Below are 17,600 nucleotides of genomic sequence, written 5' to 3'. Positions count from 1 at the left end.
GATAGCGCCATTCATTGGCAATTCTAAGATTATTATAAGAACAGTTTAAATGACTGCAGGTAAGCCAATGTAAGAACTTTCCATACATTCTAATTTTGTTTTTATCAAGATTATAATAAGAATGAGTATTAGTTTTATATAAGACTGATAGGTCTGTTACTTTATTTTCTATGAAAAAGTATCATTTTCCTTCGATTTTAAGAGTTTCGTAATAATTGCTATGATTTTTCTTTCAGCCCACATTAGATATACCATACAAAGCTCAGTTGAGAGATATTTAATACTGATTTGAACATCACCTCTGGAATCACTGAAAATACCTTCTTAATATATATTCGCCCATGTATCTAAAAGTATGACATCGAATTCAATAAAGGTATATTCATAAAGATTGTATAATCTAATACATAAAATTCTCGTGTAGTGGTATTTGTTGCCAAACTCCTCCGAAACGACTGGACCCGATTTTCGTGATTTTTTATGTGAATATAGTGTAAGTCCAAGAATCGGCCAACATCTATTTTTCATATCTCTATATGTTAAGGGTCGCTCACACCAAAATAATGCCTAAGAAAATATTTCAAAGAAATAATGTTTATGGCAAAACAACGTTTGTCGGGTCAGCTAATATTTATTATAATAATTAGATAGAAGGGTGAATGGTCAATACATTCTTGTATAAAGAAGTATATTACATTTATGTAATTTTGATGACCTATATATTTTGTAAAATATGTATTAGAATGGTCAAAAACTTGAATTGATGTTTCCCAAAAATGGGTCATAACATGAATTTGAATATAATAACAGAACCAATTTTTGAAAATATTTTCTAGTTTACAAATTTATGATAAAATTCAACTAATTTGTTTTTTGTGCCATACTTAAAAAACCGACTCGACAATTTCATCTTAGATGAGAACTTTAGTTCCTTAAAATGGAGTTTTGAATTAAAGTAAAGGTAAAATAACATCTAATATCTGTTATTAGCAGTTGACAGAAAAGTTTCTGGACATTCCACATTTTCCTGAAAATACTCCCTAAAAAATCGAAGAATACTTGGTGAAAATAATAAAATGTATTACACTCACCATTTGTACTGAAGCTATACAAATAATAATGAACTGCGTTCCAACCAAGTCCCCATTCTCATAAGTTTCTCGAATTGGCAACTTCTCTTCTTGTACACCTACCAAACTTAATTATTACTATAAATAGTACCCATCACTTGTTTCTGCTGTTTCCTTTTGAAATAATAAATTTTTTCAAATTCTGCTGTTTCCTTTTGGAATAATACAATTTTTTCAAATTCTGCTGTTTCCTTTTGGAATAATACAATTTTTTTAAAAATTCTACTGCATTTTTCCGACACGGTCTTTTTAATGAAAAAGTGTATAACTAATATTTTCAAATTTACTATCAGAACCACTCTATAATAATACTGAGAGAATATTAGTGGATAACGGATAAAATCTCATTTCAAAATCCAATCACACAGGTTTGTAAATATTACGTCACCTAATAGATTCACACAATAAACATCAGCTACAACAACATGTAATAAGGAAAGCCTAAATAAATACAATTGATAAATTAAGCTAATACCACATCTATTAAGGAATTCCAAAATCTCTCATATTCATTAAATCATTCCACAAGAAATATTCAATACTCAGAAAAATTTCAAATGTAATTTTAAATAAACAAAAACAGAAAAGAGAACATCAGCTTAATGAGATCTATATACCATTACTATCAATCACCTTACTGACAATGTAAGGGATATATGTATGTTATAATTTATTAACCATGCTAAAGAATAATATTATAGAGTACAACATAACTATTGTGAATTGTGAATACAACAATACATTATACTACCCTCATATGTCTTCACTATACTGAATAAATAAATAGCCAACTTTATATTGCTCTTCTCTTTTGTGTTTTTTTATATTTCACCCATTTATTCATTTTGGTGGACATTAAATATAATATAAAATTAGTTGAAAATAAGTTGATAATTATATTGAACTATAAAGTTTACTTTTGTTTAAATTCATCAAACTATCAATTTTCACAAGAAGCAGAGATAACATTTATAACACTGTTACATTAACCGTTTAAAGGCAATGATTCACTTAATTAATATGTTCATTATTTTTGCAATTCGAGTACCTACTTACATTATTTCATAAAATGTAAGCATGTTTTCTAGAAGCAATATTGAGGTATTATAAGCTAGCAGAAAAGTATTGATTACATTATTAAAATATAATAATATGAAAAAGTATTCATGGTGTTTTAATGATCACAACTGTTGCAATTAAAAAATGTGCTAGTTTGGTTATATACACTATGCCACTCACTTCCCTGATTGCCTTAACAACAGACAGTAGAACAAGCTGAGAACAGCTGCTAATAGAACCTTTTTCATTTCATATATCAATTGGATGTAGATTATTTTCCATCAGTTATATAAACAGATTTAAATTGATAATACAATATGGGCTAATCTAATACAACTCCAGAAAAAAATGTTTTTATTCCTCAATTTTTCATTTTATTTATTAGGAGTTATTTGAAGGTTCACAATAAACGAATGTTTGGAATTAATTTGTTAAACAAAAAAAACTGATTTACAATACACCTTCAAGTTAGCATCCCTATCACAATTAATAACAATTTTTTTGTCACTATTGAACAATAAATATCCAATTATAATTGTTAATTTATAAATTATTTTAATTTTCTCTTTGATAGCCTATTTTTCATTTAATTCTCAATTTTATTAGCAAAAACCAACTAACCTAACATATCATCATTTTACTCACATCATGAGGATACTAAATATAGGAAGGTTTACCTGTTTTATTCTGGTTCTCCGCATATGTTCTGAAGCTTTTTCCTACTACTAATGCTAATATGCTAATATTTTTAAACTCTGTGGCTTTCTTCAGCTTCATAATTTTAACCATTTTTACTTTGAAAGTACCAATTTCATTCCTGTATTTTGCATACAATCAACTGTTTCATGTTGTTTCGTTATTGTTCAATTTCTTTTTTTTTATATGTTTTATTAAAACTATATTTATTTACTAGTAGTTTTATTTATTAGCACTTTCAAGCTACCATGTTTTTATCACTGTGCTATCTTCTTCTTTTTTCTATCTCTTGACAGGACTAGGGATATTCGATATTATGGAGTGTAGAGACACTCCATATTCGATATAAATCGATGCATAGAAAACATTACACATTTTTTTAAGCATGTTTATAGAGATATTCATTCATACTTCTCTGCAAAACTATTTGACTGGTGATAAAAAAGGATAAAAAACTCCAAATCAAAATTCCATTATTTAGTAATATTTCTAAATTCTATACTGTTATAGGGAACATTATCAGCATAGAAGATATCAGGAACACCAAATTTAGAAAACAAATCCTTACAATGCTGTCAAAAATTAACAAATAGCTTTTGGACTGGTAATAAAAAAAGTCGGAAAATAATATTTGCCACGGTCTTTGGTGGCGTCCATAAATTACGTGAGGTGTTCAAGGGAGGGAGGGGTTCAAGTTAAATCTTTCCAGATCTCACTTGGGGAGAGGGGGGTTTCAACAAATATCACGTATTTTTTTTTTTCAATAGAAAACCATGTAAAATGGTGCGAAAGTAAAGTTAAATTGAAATAAGAAATTTTTCTAGAATAAAAATATATGCGAAATTTTACACAATGGTGTTTGTCGTACTACCCCGAACTCCGCAGAGTAGCACAATAGTTCTCAGATTGTTTATGTGCTTTCGACCAGCCGTATCGATACGCGCGACTCGATGAATGTCGTAGCGTAAAGAGCCGAGTAACAGCGACGCCCGCAAATATTTTATTTAACAACTTTTTTGATACTATTTTAATGATTAAACATTAAAACGTTAAAAGACACATCTACAAGACAAAGAAATGCTGTCAAGAAGAAGTGGTAAATTTATGGAACACAGCAAAACAAAAGTATCCAAAGAAGATTTGGTGAAACATATTCAGCATGAGATTGATCAGCTTCTAAGAGAAGCAGCGAAAAAAAAAGGTCTCAAAGGTTAGATACCTCTATTTATTTATTTATGCTATAAATTTAATTTTAATTCATCTAAATGTTCTTGATTTTAGGTATTTTAGGTCCTTTAGCTATTTTAGAGACCTAAAATCAAGAAAATTTAGATGCATTGATATATCAAAAGGTCTAAGAAATAAGAAATAGGAGAAATTTAATTTTATGTACAATATATTTCAAGATTGCTGAGGAGAAAAAAAAATTGTGTGTGTCAGCTCCGACGCACGACTGGAGTTTACTCCTTAAGTTCGATAGTCTAACCAGACGCAAAAAGAGTTTATTTAACTTAAAAAAGATTGGTTGATTGCCAGAATATTTTGGGCTTCCTTCATTAATTTTTTTTAATCTGTAAGCTCGCTGTCTCTCGGCTGGAGTTTTTGGAGGTTTAGATTTTTTCCTAGTCAAAAAATATAAAAAAAAATTAGAAAATTTATAAATGAATAATTATAAAAATTTTAACCGACTTGATAAAAAATTGATAAAAAAAGGTTTTTATAAACATTTTTTTAAAATATTATTATTAATTTTTTATTTAAAATATAATATTATCTTAATAATTAACAAAAATGGTTATAAAAAGATAATTATGTCACTAAATCTTTTACATACAATAATAAATAGTACATGAAAATTATTTAAATAAGCTAAAAAATAACTTTTCGAAAGAAAATTATATAAAAACATTATTATAATGAAAAAATATTGTCGATTTTTCTAATAATATTATCGAATTATTGACTACAGTTGTTAATATTTAAAAATTATTTATAAAATAAATCATAATAACGTGGAAGAATTTATAGACCGACAAAAAAATTAATTTTTGGTTAGGTTAGAAATTTTCTATTTTATGTGGATGCGCTCGATAATTCATATAGGGTTGATTATCTAATTTTATGTGTTGTTTTCAAATATATATTTATATGAACTACATCGATAATTATTAAAATATTTAATAAATACAAATTGCACATGCTCATACATATAATACATGAATTATAATGTACCTTGCAACTACGTGTTTGTTAGATGTTCCGGCAATATCATCTACACCTCTTTCTGCCATAGTTATTTGAAAATACTTTCAGTTCACTTTAGCGGAACACAATGATAATAAAACTTCACAATGACAGCAATATAAGTATGTTGACACTGACAAATTAAAAAGTTGCGCATCATAGGGTGCGCACCAAAAACGTAACGAGGTCATTCATCGATAGATTTTACTCCTCACATTTTTCTCATACCGGGCCCCTTATATATGCAAATCGATTCTTAAGGAGTAAATAATTAGAATAGAGTATATTTATGATTCTCAGTATTTCTTATTATTTGTTCCATCATTTCAGAGATTATTAAATACCGATAAATCGAGGGATTTAAGGTCAAAAAACATTCATATTCACTGTTGTGTATTATATAATTGGTAAAACTGAATAGAAAGGATTTTCTAATTAAACAGAAAAATATCACATATAATAAATAATTTCATAAAAACATATTTACGAACGCAAACCGTGAATAAACATTTTTTTTTTCTGTGCTACAAACTAAAAATTCTCTTCATTATTCATTCATGTTTTCAGGATATATACTTAAATTGTCATATTTCGAAATTTCAAATTTTCTATGGAGCGTTTTTCAGTCCCATTATTTCCTTTTCATCCTCCATTGATGTGGTAGATGTGACCCACTCGCATCGCCGGGTGAAATACCACAGCATCGGATAGAGGCAACGTGAATTGGACTAAGGGTTTTCAATTTCGTCGCTGTGCCGATGCGTCCGGTTAATGTGGGAAAACTTTGAAAAATAGATGGAAGTTGGTATTGCGTCCTTAGGAGTAATTGTATTGTTTTGCCAATTTTCCAAAATTGTTGGTCATATACATAGCCTCGTTTTTTGTTTCTTATTTTCTGTGCTGCGAAATACTCAAAATGTATTATTTTTAATCAAATTCATTTTAGGGCTTCGAATCTTTCCGAAATTCCCGATTCCAGAGTTTTTCAGTTCAGTCTTATTATCTCGTAAACGTAAAACTCAAAGTACCTCAAAGTACCCGCTTATTTCAACATATTTAAAATTTTCATGAGACATTCGTACTGTTGATTGTTGTATATATATATTCAAAATATATATATATTCAAGTATATATATATTCAAAATTGATTGATACTACCGGGACTTCAGAACTACTTACAATTTTATTTCATAAATTTATCATATCTTCGAAATTGGTCATGATATTTTTTTGCCGATATCTATTTTATATGACTTAATATTTTCTTCAGTTCCATCTCTATTTAACAACAAATGAAAAAATATCTATGAACGTCTTAGCGAACTAAATCTGATCATTTCACATTTCACTCTTCGAAAACACTTATTTTGATCGAATTTCTGTGCCTACAAGTCATCATGATATTCGTCATCAGTTTGAGGTATCGATTAGACTAAAATCGTGGGGTACGTGAAATTAATATCAATACTCTATCGCTCATATATATTAACTGTCATTAATATAATACCCAGATTTCATTTTTCATTTTAACAAATACATATTTTAGTCTAATCAATACCCCAGATTGATGATGAATGTTATGATAACCGGTAGGTACTTGGGATCTAAGCATTAACTCTCTTAAATTTAGATCAATTATTCCATTTCCGGAAGAATGGGGCACATTTTAAGTTATTTCTTTATGTTCTAGATTCCAAAATTTAATCAATAAAACTTTTGAGTGAACTGAAGAATGGGTTTTTTTTCTCTTCACTTTTATCAATTGAAAATTTCCTGTTTTAATTCATATTTTGTATCGCTCCATGAAGTACTCAATTTTATTTCCTTCTGAAATTGGAACCGTTGGACTTGCTTTAGGCTCCCATCTTATTGTTGTCATTGTCCCAATATTCTCGGTAATCTACGTAGTCGATATAGTATGTAGTCGTTCTTTCACAAATATATCATTTACCCCAAAATTTCTCTATTTTATAAAACCAAAACTAATTAGTTGAGGGTCTCAAATCATCATTGACATTTAAATAAATTGTAAGGATTCCTTTTCTTTTCAGTCTCATTTCCTGGGCGATAAACTCAAAACTTCTTCTATATTCACGTTGAACGTTTCTATCGGGAATAAGGATTGGTGATTCGTGTAGGATGATGTAACAAAAGCAATATGGGTAATTGATACTTGGTATTATGTTTTACACTTCTCTCTCATTGATCTTAGAGCCTTTTGAAAAGGCTAAAAATGAAATTCAGCGTAAAATAAAAAATAGTAGTTAATTTATATGAGCGAAAGGGATTGTTGATAGAAATTTCACGCACCCCACGACTCATTTTATAGTCTGATCAGAAGAACTCTATGGATGAGATAGTTTTGTGAGGCTTAATACCTGGGGTTTCACCGATTATACCTGCTTTTCATCCATCACCTGCACTACATCTTTCCTCTCGATCAAACATTCAGCTGAATAATTTTTCTCTTCACTTTTACCAAATCATAATTTTCTGATTAAATTCATGTTTTGTGTCCTTTAAATTATTCTTTATATCCGGTGCGATCTCATCTTCAAACTAATAAAATCCATATTTGACATTTCGATATTTTCCATCTCTCAGTTCAGTTGCATTGTGAAAAACCTATTAAATAATTGTAGCAAAATATTATTATTAGTGTGTTTGTCAGTTGAAACTAAGAAATATAAATAAAATTATATTATTCTATTTCCCTTCATTTCAATCCAAGAAAATTTAAATGAAGTTTTCAACATAAATGAGATTAAAGACGATATAATAAAATGATTTTGTTTTATTTGAACCTCTTCCTTTCAATTCCTATTTTAAAAATTGCTTCATAGGTGGCGGCCGCATATCTTAACTTTAAGGTAAGGGCTTGTTGCAAACTGGAGACATTTTTTTCTTAATTTGTGTTGTTACTAACAAAGACTAGAAAGATATTTTATTTGTGTGATAAATAAAATTGAAATATATTGTTTTATTTAATTCCTTCCATTCTATTCCTATTTTATAGCTTTCGTCAACATTAAGGTAAGAACTTGTTGCAACGAAATGTAGCATATGATGAACTCATCACTGATGTTAGCCTTTTCAGAAAAAAATAACTACTTTGTCTTGGTGGCACTTTTTTTTCCTCGGCGATCTGCCTAGCAAAGACTGGGAAGATATTTATTTGACTTGTGTATTAAACTTGAATTATATTGTTTTATTTATTCCCTTCCATTCAATTCCCGGCAATAGCTTTCGTTAACTTTAAGGTAAGAACTTGTTGTAGCAAATTGTAGCGAATGATTGATACATAAATTAAACGCCATTCTGTACAAAAAACAACTAAGTACTTTGAGTTGGTGACACTTTTTTTTTCTCAACGATTCGCCTCGTGTTGTAGTACTAGCAAAAAACTTGTGAAATAAAATAAAAATATATTGTTTTATTTAATTCCTTCCATTCTATTCCTATTTTTATAGCTTTCGTCAACTTTAAGGTAAGAACTTGTTGCAACAAATTGTAACTATCGACTTTGTGACTAATTTTTTTTCACATTCAAAAACTGTAAAGATATTTCACATGTATAATTTTCCTATTCCTATTTTAGATATGAGACCAATTGAGAAAAATAGCAATTAGAAAATGAACAAACAAACTTATTTAAATAGGTTTAATTTTTCTTTCAATTATCAGATTGACTTGAGAGTTGAGTGCTTTAATGTTTTTAATTTTATCTTTCCATTTAATCAGGGTTTCCTTCAATTTTCTCTGTGAAAACCAACTACTAACTACTAATTTTTAGCGTGAAGTTACTAAAGTGTTGTGTTTAATTTGAACGTAAGTGTTTACTTGAACAATTTTATGGACAAAAGATTAACTAGGAAATGGAATAAATCTTATTAGCTTTATTCGAAAAGTTATTGAATGAGTTGTATTAATTTTTATTTGTTTTAGCGTCCTGGAAGTTGTGTAATGGCTAAGGAGGCGGCAGGAGTTGAAGTGAAGTGTTGTTATACTTATGTTGTTATTTCATGATGTAATTTTTTTAGTTTTATTGTAAGAGCTAGGAAATTGACTTTAATGATTTGTAAATATGTTTATAGTTAGTTGATTAAATGTAAGCTTAGGTTAGGTCCGCTCCTGGGAGCTGTAAGACCTTGTAGTTGGTGGAGTGGCTCAGTAACTTGCTACTCTTTCGACCTCTAGGACGGGAGAGTAGAAGCGAAGCTAACAAACAGCTCACTGTTGAAATAAATTGTGATAAAAAATACGTTGAGACTTTTTAATTTATTCCCAATCTGTCAAATATTTGTTTTGGTTTTATTATTTGGTTTTTCACACAGAAAATATGGAAACTCTGAAAAATATTTTTTTAGTAGTTGGGAGATGTTGAGACTTTTCAGGAATTTGGTTGTAGAAAATAAATAAAATGGTACACGAGGTTGCGCCTCAATTGAAACTCGTAATTATTCCATCTATTAACTACACTTTATTTAACACAACATATTTTGCAATTTAATATTGAGTTGATACAAAAATTAGTTTGAATAAATAGAATGCTAGTTGGATGAATCTGAATGAAATCAGTGTGGTGTTGTTTGTACGGCGTCGTGCTTTGTGTCTTATGTTGCTTTTATTTTCCTTATTGGTTCCATATAATTCCGGTTTATTTTGAAAATTGAAAGATTTGTCAGAATTTATTTTATTGATATAGAAAGATGAATTTTGTTGACTAAATAGTTGAGATTCAAAAACATAGTTATGTGTTGTTTTTGAGAAAAAATTTGTTTTTTATTTTCTTGAATTTTTGGTCGAAAATCACCTAACCTAATTTATAAATGAACTTGTATACAATTTTTTGATATTTATATTTTTCTACGTTTAGAATATTTTCTCTAGACTTGGGCATGTTGTTTTTAGTCTTGGATTGTTTTTAGCATCTCTTTAGCAAATAAAATTCTTAGATTTTCTGTAGTCTTTAGAATTTTTAGATATTCTTTAGTCCTTAGAATTTATAGATTATCTTTAGCAGTTCGTATTTTTAGATTGTCTGTAGCAGTTAGAATTCTCTTTAGAAATAAGAATTTTAGATTCTCTTTAGCAGTTTTAGATTTTATTTTAGTGTTAGAATTTAAACCCAAACTAACCAAACCTCGCCTGTTTAATAAAAATAAAAATGAGTTTTTTTCCCTCACACCTTTTAAGCAGATTCTTTTTAGAAATGAGAATTTTTGGATAAATCTTTAGCAGTTTCAGTATTTTTAAATTCCATGAGTCTTAGATTTTAAAACCTAACCTAACCTCGCCGTTTAAACATTTTTTAATTCTTTTTAATGAAAATTTTCTCTCCCACCTTTAGAAATGAGAATTTTTGATTTTCTTTAGCAGTTCTTAGTATTTTTAGATTCTAATTTAAAAACCTAACCTCGCCGGTTTGATAAAAATAAAAAATCAACCTAATCCTAGGTTAGGTTAGGTTAGGTTCGTGGCCGGAGAGGTCGAGTCGAGGAGGCAGGAAGTGAGTCGGCCCGAATCCTCGACGCGAGTTCCCCGGGATGGGGTTTAGTCTACCCGACACGATGCGTCCTAATGGCTCATAGGGTGTCTCCGAAAGGAGTAGTCGGTCCTGAGTCGCTCAACTTTTTGTAAGAGGAAACATGACCGACCAACCTTCTCGGATAGGTGATGAATAAGGAACAAATGCGTTCCCCAATAACTGCCCGCGGACCAAAAAGACATAGAGGAGTAAACCTCGAGAAAAGAATCCGTAATCCTACGTTGTGAGCTACTGTGGCTACGGGATGAATGGCTGCGCGGAGTCAGTCTTGAACGTGTGCCTGGTGACCTCCCAGAGTATCTAGCCTTAGCGGGGTAAGGGCGCACTGCTCCCCCGGACATCCACACGTCCCCACTCGTGGGATTTAATATGGAACCAAGAAATCAAATTAAACTTAAGAAGAAGGAGGAGAAGAGGAGATCGGTGGAAGAAGAAGTGAGAAGAAGGAGGAAGAGGAAGAAGAGAGGAGAAAATTCGAATGGGAATTAATCGAGCGACAAAGAAATAGTAAAAAAGTCAATAGGAGCTCGGAGAAAATCGTACAGTCAACAATAATAGAGGAAGAAGAGGAGGAGGAAAAATTAATAGAAGAAGAAAGTGGCGAGGGAACGCTTTTGACGAAAATAATATTCGGGGAATCGGGGAAAAAAAGGGAAAGAGAGGAAAGTAGAGTAGAGGGAGAAACAGAAACTAAAAAAGAAAAGAAAGAGAGGGAAAAAAGGACAATGGAGGGGGAGGGAGTAGATGAACAACGTATGTCTGACTATAGAAATAGGGAAAACCGTGTGTTAGAGAGAGAGCAGCGAGACAATGTGTAAGAGAGAGAGACTTCGTTTTTGCGCATGCGTAAAGTTATATATTCGTTGCGATGATAACAGCGGGAGCGCTGATATACCAAGTCTTTGGGTTTTAAAAAATTATATATACCATTATTATTCGCTAATCTTGTAACATAAAAGTATAACGTATAAATAAAAAGAGATTTTTTGTCAATGTAAGGTATCACGCACGTAATCGAGACAGATTCGTTGCGATGATATACCAGGTCGGTTAAAAGTCTTTGGGTTTTTAAAAATTATATATTCCGTTATTAATGTGATTGGAAATTAGTTTTTTGAGGATAGCAGAAGAGTGAAGATCATGTTAATCATTATATCAGCTGTAGTACTATGCGTTGTCGACCAACAGTATGCTATGAAGTATTTACACCGGTTCGGGTACGCAAATGAAAATGATTTGACTAAACTTGAGGATTATTTGTTGAGTTTTCAAGATATAATATCCCTGCAACGGGGGAATTAGATGAAAATACAATTCAACTTCTAAATAGACCAAGATGTAATGTAAGTGAAGCAGCTTCCGACGATGATCATTCTTTTAGAGTTAAATCAAAATGGACAAAATTTGATTTGAAATGGTATTTCCCTCAGGCAACCCCAGAATATCTTAAAGTAACCAAAAAGGCTTTTGAAGTGTGGAGTAACAGTTCAAAGTTTAAATTTGAATTAATACACAAAATACGGCCTTATGCTCCCGATATATCTATTACAGTTGTACGGGGAAAGCACTATTTTCGAGCAAATTGCCAAGGTAGAGGTGAGTGCTCCAGTACATTTGATGGGCCCGGAAAGGTGTTGGCACATGCTTATTTCCCAAAAGGCAACAGTTGTATAGAGCTTCATATTGATGCTGATGAGAAGTGGGATTTAAGTTTGGATGGATCAAGTTCAGAAGATCAGACTAGCCTACTTATGGTATTAATTCATGAAATTGGGCATATTTTAGGAATTGCTCACAGTGATATTGAGACAGCAATAATGTATCCATGGTATCAATTCAACATTGCTCCTAAATTGGATGAGGATGATAAAATGGCCCTTGAAGCTCTTTATGGGCCAATCAATACATATGTAAATAATCCTTTCAAACCCACATCAGCGCTGCCACCGACTACAAAGACACTTTCACATCAACCAAATGAACCGGATAAAAATTTATGCGACATAATACCGGAGTATATGTTCATTGCCATGGCTGGTGAATTTGAAAATTACCATTTATATATTATTAATGAAAATTCCCTATGGAAAATTGATTTGAATTCGAAACTTATTCCCTCGCAACCAGAAATACTCGATGATTATTTACCTGAAGAAGTGGGTCCCATAATTCAGATTTTTCAAAGTTCTTCAGATAATTTAATAGCAGTCAATGACCGTAAATACTATGTAGCAGATTTTCCCGCTCTACAAATACTTGAGGAAAATAATTTAATTATACCTAAGAATTCTCAAATAAACACAATGTTTCAAAGCAATCATGGGAAAATATATGTATTTTATAATAACAGTAATTATATTGAATTTGACAAGATCTTGAAAACTGTTCGGAATAGAGGACAAATAAAAGATATTTTCCCTGGACTACCCACAGATGTTACAGGAGCATTCCAGTACATTGACGGACACATGTACTTTTTAAAAAACACCACATACTACAAATATAATGAGTTTACCAAAAAACTTGTTGCAGCCGGATCCTTTAATTGGAACGTGTTCGATATTCCATGTCCAAATGGAGACCTTTTAAATCATCTCAAAATTTTATTAACAAAAATAATTTCTTTTTATCAATGATGCTGTATATTTTGAAATAAACTCTTATTAAATTTTTTTTTCTGGAAATTCCCGAACGCCAATCTTAAGATAACTTTTACCTATTAATAAGAAATTTTTTGATAACGCAGGAAATTGATAAGAATATTTCTAAACCAAATGGACCACATGTACAGGAAATAGTGAAAATTTATTAGAATACTCGGAAACCATATGGCCCACATTTACAGGAAATTACAAAATTACAAAATTGCCGCAAATAAAATATTTTTTCTAGAACATTCTACCACAATCGTATGGAGATAGTGACATGAGTATAAATAAGATGTTGCATTGTGTTGGAGCCAGTCTCTTCCACTGCCAGCAAGAGAAAAACCAGCTCTGAAGAACAAATACTAGTATCTGTTAAAAAATTGTGCCTTAACAAAAAATGTAAGTTTTTTTTTTTCTTGTGGGTTACGCGCTCTCTCTCTCTTTTCAGATGGATTTAAAAAAAACTAACGCAACGTCTCTAATTACAGAGAGAAAACCAATAACAAAAATACAAGATCTACCTTTGAATACTCTGAGGGCTATAAAGAAGGTAAAAATAGTCAATTCCAAATTCGGAGAATCAGTTTTATTGGATTTAGATACAGAAGTAGTGTTTTTACCGCAAAGAGTCACAAGTGTCTACAAACCAGTCATTGAAGAATTTGAAAAGGAAAAATACGGAATTATATTCAAGGGATTAGTGGATGTTGGAAAAAATCAACGGCTAGCGTCATTTGAAATTGAGGAACTATAGACGTGCCTAAGACACAGAGAGAGAGAGAGAGAGGTGAGTACCATGAATATTGTAAAAAAATCTGAAAATTTACTGCAAGTCATTAAAAATGTCAGAAAAATATTGTTTGATAAGATAACGGATAGAGATGTGGAAATTTGGTTGAATCGATTGAAAAAACAAATTAAAGTATGTAATTTGGCAATTAAAAAAGGAGGACTGCATGTAGGTACAATTAGGAAATTACAAACATACATAGGACATTTCAAACATTTTAAACAACCGATATAGAGCGATGGTTTTTCGAGAACGTCAAAGATAAAATTAATTTTAAATTATCAGAATTTCAAGAGAGGGACTCTGGTTTTGCATTAAGTAAAATTATTTCTTTAGAAGTAAATATCAATAAATTTGAAATTGGAAACGGCTCATCTTATATTAAACTTCCAGAACCTATTCAAAAAAAGCGAGGGTGCATAAACATTAAAAATTCTGACCAAGCATGTTTTTATTGGTCAATTGTTAGTGCTTTGTACCCAGCCAAAAATAATAAAGAACTCACTTCCTCATATCCATATTATAGCACAGTCTTGAATACACAAGACTTGGAAGCTCCGATGCCCCTGCATCAAATTTCAAAGTTTGAAAAATCTAATAACATTTCCGTCAATGTCTATGCCTTGGATTTAATTGAAATAAATAATAAAAAACCATTTTACAAAGTATATCCAGTAAGACTTGCTAAATCAATACACGAGAAACATGTAAATCTTTTATTAATTCAAAATACATATTTTCCAAAGCTAAACGATTATGAAGCACCTCCTATAGATAATGACAATTCAGAAATCACATATCACTACTGCTGGATCAAAGATTTGCCACGTTTAATTAATAGTCAGTTAAGTAAAACTACATATAAAAAATTTATTTGCAATCGCTGCATAAATTATTTCAGTAGTGAAAGTAAATTGAATGTCCACTTGAAATTATGCTCTGAATTAAATAATTATAAAATGTCTTTTCCAAAATATGAATCTGTTAGTTTTAGAAATTATATATACAAACAAACTACGCCTTTTGTAGTTTATGCCGACTTTGAGTGCATGCTAGAACAATTTACAGATAAAACACAGCTTCATAATAAGACAAATAAATATCAAAAACATATAGCATATAGTGCTGGTTACTATGTAAAATGTAGCTACAACGAAGACTTGAGTTTTTTCAAGAGCTACAGAGGTAGAGATTGCATGGATTGGTTTGCAAATGAATTATCGAATTTAGCTGAAAGTATTAAATCAGAAATTAAAACTATTACACCTATGGAAGAAAAACCAGATTTACGTGTGGCAACAATGTGTCACATATGTGAAAAGGGTTTTTCCTCTACAGATATCATTGTTAGAGATCACGATCATTTTACGGGGAAGTTTAGAAATTTTGCACATCAAGCATGCAATTTAAATTTCAAAAAACTGTTTGTTGTACCTACAGTTTTCCATAACTTAAGTAACTACGATAGCCATTTCATCATTTCGGAATTAAGTAAAAGAGGAAACATCAGTTTACTCCCCATAAATAAAGAAAAATACATTTCATTTACACTTAACGATTCAGATACAAATATAAAATTTCGATTCATAGATTCACTGAGGTTTTTGGGTGCTTCCTTGGAAGAATTGGCTGCTACATTGAATGATAATGATTTAAAAATTTCCAAAATTTTAGCTCAACGCTTGTAATGTTTATTTTAACTGTTGTAGTGGAGAGCGTTCCAGAGACATTCTTTTCTGATATATATAAGCAATCATTATCATTTCGTGCCCGAACTAGTCGTATTGTTTGACGCCCACATGTAATCATTGAATAATCGTTGAAAATGCTGAAAATATGTTTGAGAGGTATTTGAAGGTTGAAGGACTTGTCGCTAACATTCAGAATAGGATCTTTCGGGTAATTCCAGCCGGCTATAGTCATATGATTGGAATCTTCTAGGTTATAACAAGTCATAGCACGTACGGCACTCACTATTCCAGGGTCCCGAACTGTTTCCATTTCCCTGGCACTTTCACTGTACGTACATGAATCGAATAGAAAGGCTCCAACATTATTTGCTAATTTTACGTCACCAGCTCCGTGTATTTCAAGCGAACCTTTAATGCACAACAAAGTTTCGCTCATTGCAAAGAACGAATCAACCTGATTAATGCTAAACTCCACAATGTCACTGCAATTGAATGACTTTATAAATGGAGCATAGGTTCTGTATTCAGCCTTTCGAATTGAATCGTCAAACATCGGCTTACGGTAGATATCAAACATTGGAGGCATGTTGTCGTTTTGGCGTTGACGTTTTCCATACATTGTTGTCATTTTTTTTCAATTTAAAACCCAACGATTGCAGAACCAATTTGTTTGCGAACGTGAGTTGCTTCAGCTTTGATGGTAGCTTATCTAATGAAGTTGAATGCTCTGTAGACTGTCTTTTATGATTTATTATTAGTCCCATTTGCTTCGCGCGCTCTAAGCTCCAACACCAACGTACTTAGTTCTCCACGAAAGTTTACAGGCTGACCGTCTTGGTCTAAAGCGATGACGGTGATATTGGTTATTTCACGTTGTGGTATAACAGGTAAATAGAGCAAATTATGAGGAATTTCGTCTATGGAATATCCTGGATCCACTTGTATGACGAATTCGTATATAGTATGAGCAGGTCTGTTTGCATCGAAGGCTCCAGTGGTAATGTTACAATCGAAGCGAATACTAGATACTTTAATGATTTTGACGGGGAGATCTGACGAGTGTATTTTGTTTGCGTCGAGTATTTTCGGTGAAAAACCCAAAATTCTCCCAAGACTATTATCTTCTTTGAATGAAATTTTGTATTTACTGGAAATTTCACATTTCAACGTATTGTGATTGGGTTTTAGTGAAAATATACCCTCTGGTCTAGTTGAATTGTCCACACCCAATTTATCTCGTATAAACGCTTCAAGATCGGCAATTTCGTAACATCCTGTGGGAAAATCAAAACTTTGAAGCTTGCCCTTGGTATCGTAGTAGTAAAACTTACAATTTTCAATGTTTGGTATACTGTGATAAGAATGAAAAGATCGCAAAGCTATTTCGTAATCATTATTCGGATCGAGCACAATAGGCGTAGTAGGTTGAAAGGTAAATTCATGATTGATGCTGTTTACTCTCAGCAACTGTGACATGGTGACTAATGGAATTCGGGTGATGTTTGAATTTAAATAATACTACTTGTTTATTCTATTTATTGTTACAAAGAAAACAAGTGGCTTGAGAACTCGGAGGGCCATCACAATGTGTTGTCCAATCAGGGCGGTTGTAATGGATGAAACAAGGTAGTCGTATTTGTAGTTCAAAATTTCCTCGATATTCATTGGGAAGTTTATGCCACATATCCAACAATTCCCAAGGTCTTACACACTCTATTAGATGTTCAATGGGAAAGTGCTTTAGTTCTTCGGCAGTAAAACTATTCAATGTTTTTCCATGGTAGATATGTTGTA

The 17,600-nt window shown here is 31.3% G+C and overlaps 1 protein-coding gene across 1 annotated transcript; it reads left to right on the top strand.

Annotated features, from left to right (window-relative positions):
- Positions 1-11,593: 11,593 nt before the first annotated feature.
- LOC130899885 (matrix metalloproteinase-16-like) lies at positions 11,594-13,222 on the top strand. The gene is made up of 2 exons (XM_057810053.1): positions 11,594-13,147; positions 13,210-13,222. The coding sequence occupies exons 1-2, from the start codon at positions 12,429-12,431 to the stop codon at positions 13,220-13,222; spliced, it is 732 nt and encodes a 243-aa protein (XP_057666036.1). The 5' UTR covers positions 11,594-12,428.
- Positions 13,223-17,600: the final 4,378 nt, after the last annotated feature.

The sequence above is a fragment of the Diorhabda carinulata genome, chromosome 12, assembly GCF_026250575.1.
Source record: "Diorhabda carinulata isolate Delta chromosome 12, icDioCari1.1, whole genome shotgun sequence".
NCBI classification, from domain to species: Eukaryota; Metazoa; Arthropoda; class Insecta; order Coleoptera; family Chrysomelidae; genus Diorhabda; species Diorhabda carinulata.
The sequence above is the reverse complement of the archived record's forward strand: the minus strand, read 5'-3'. Positions and strand labels throughout refer to the sequence as shown.

Coding starts and splice junctions, on each gene's coding strand:
- LOC130899885 (XM_057810053.1), top strand. CDS start 12,429: ATGGTATTAATTCATGAAATTGGGCATATTTTAGGAATTGCTCACAGT.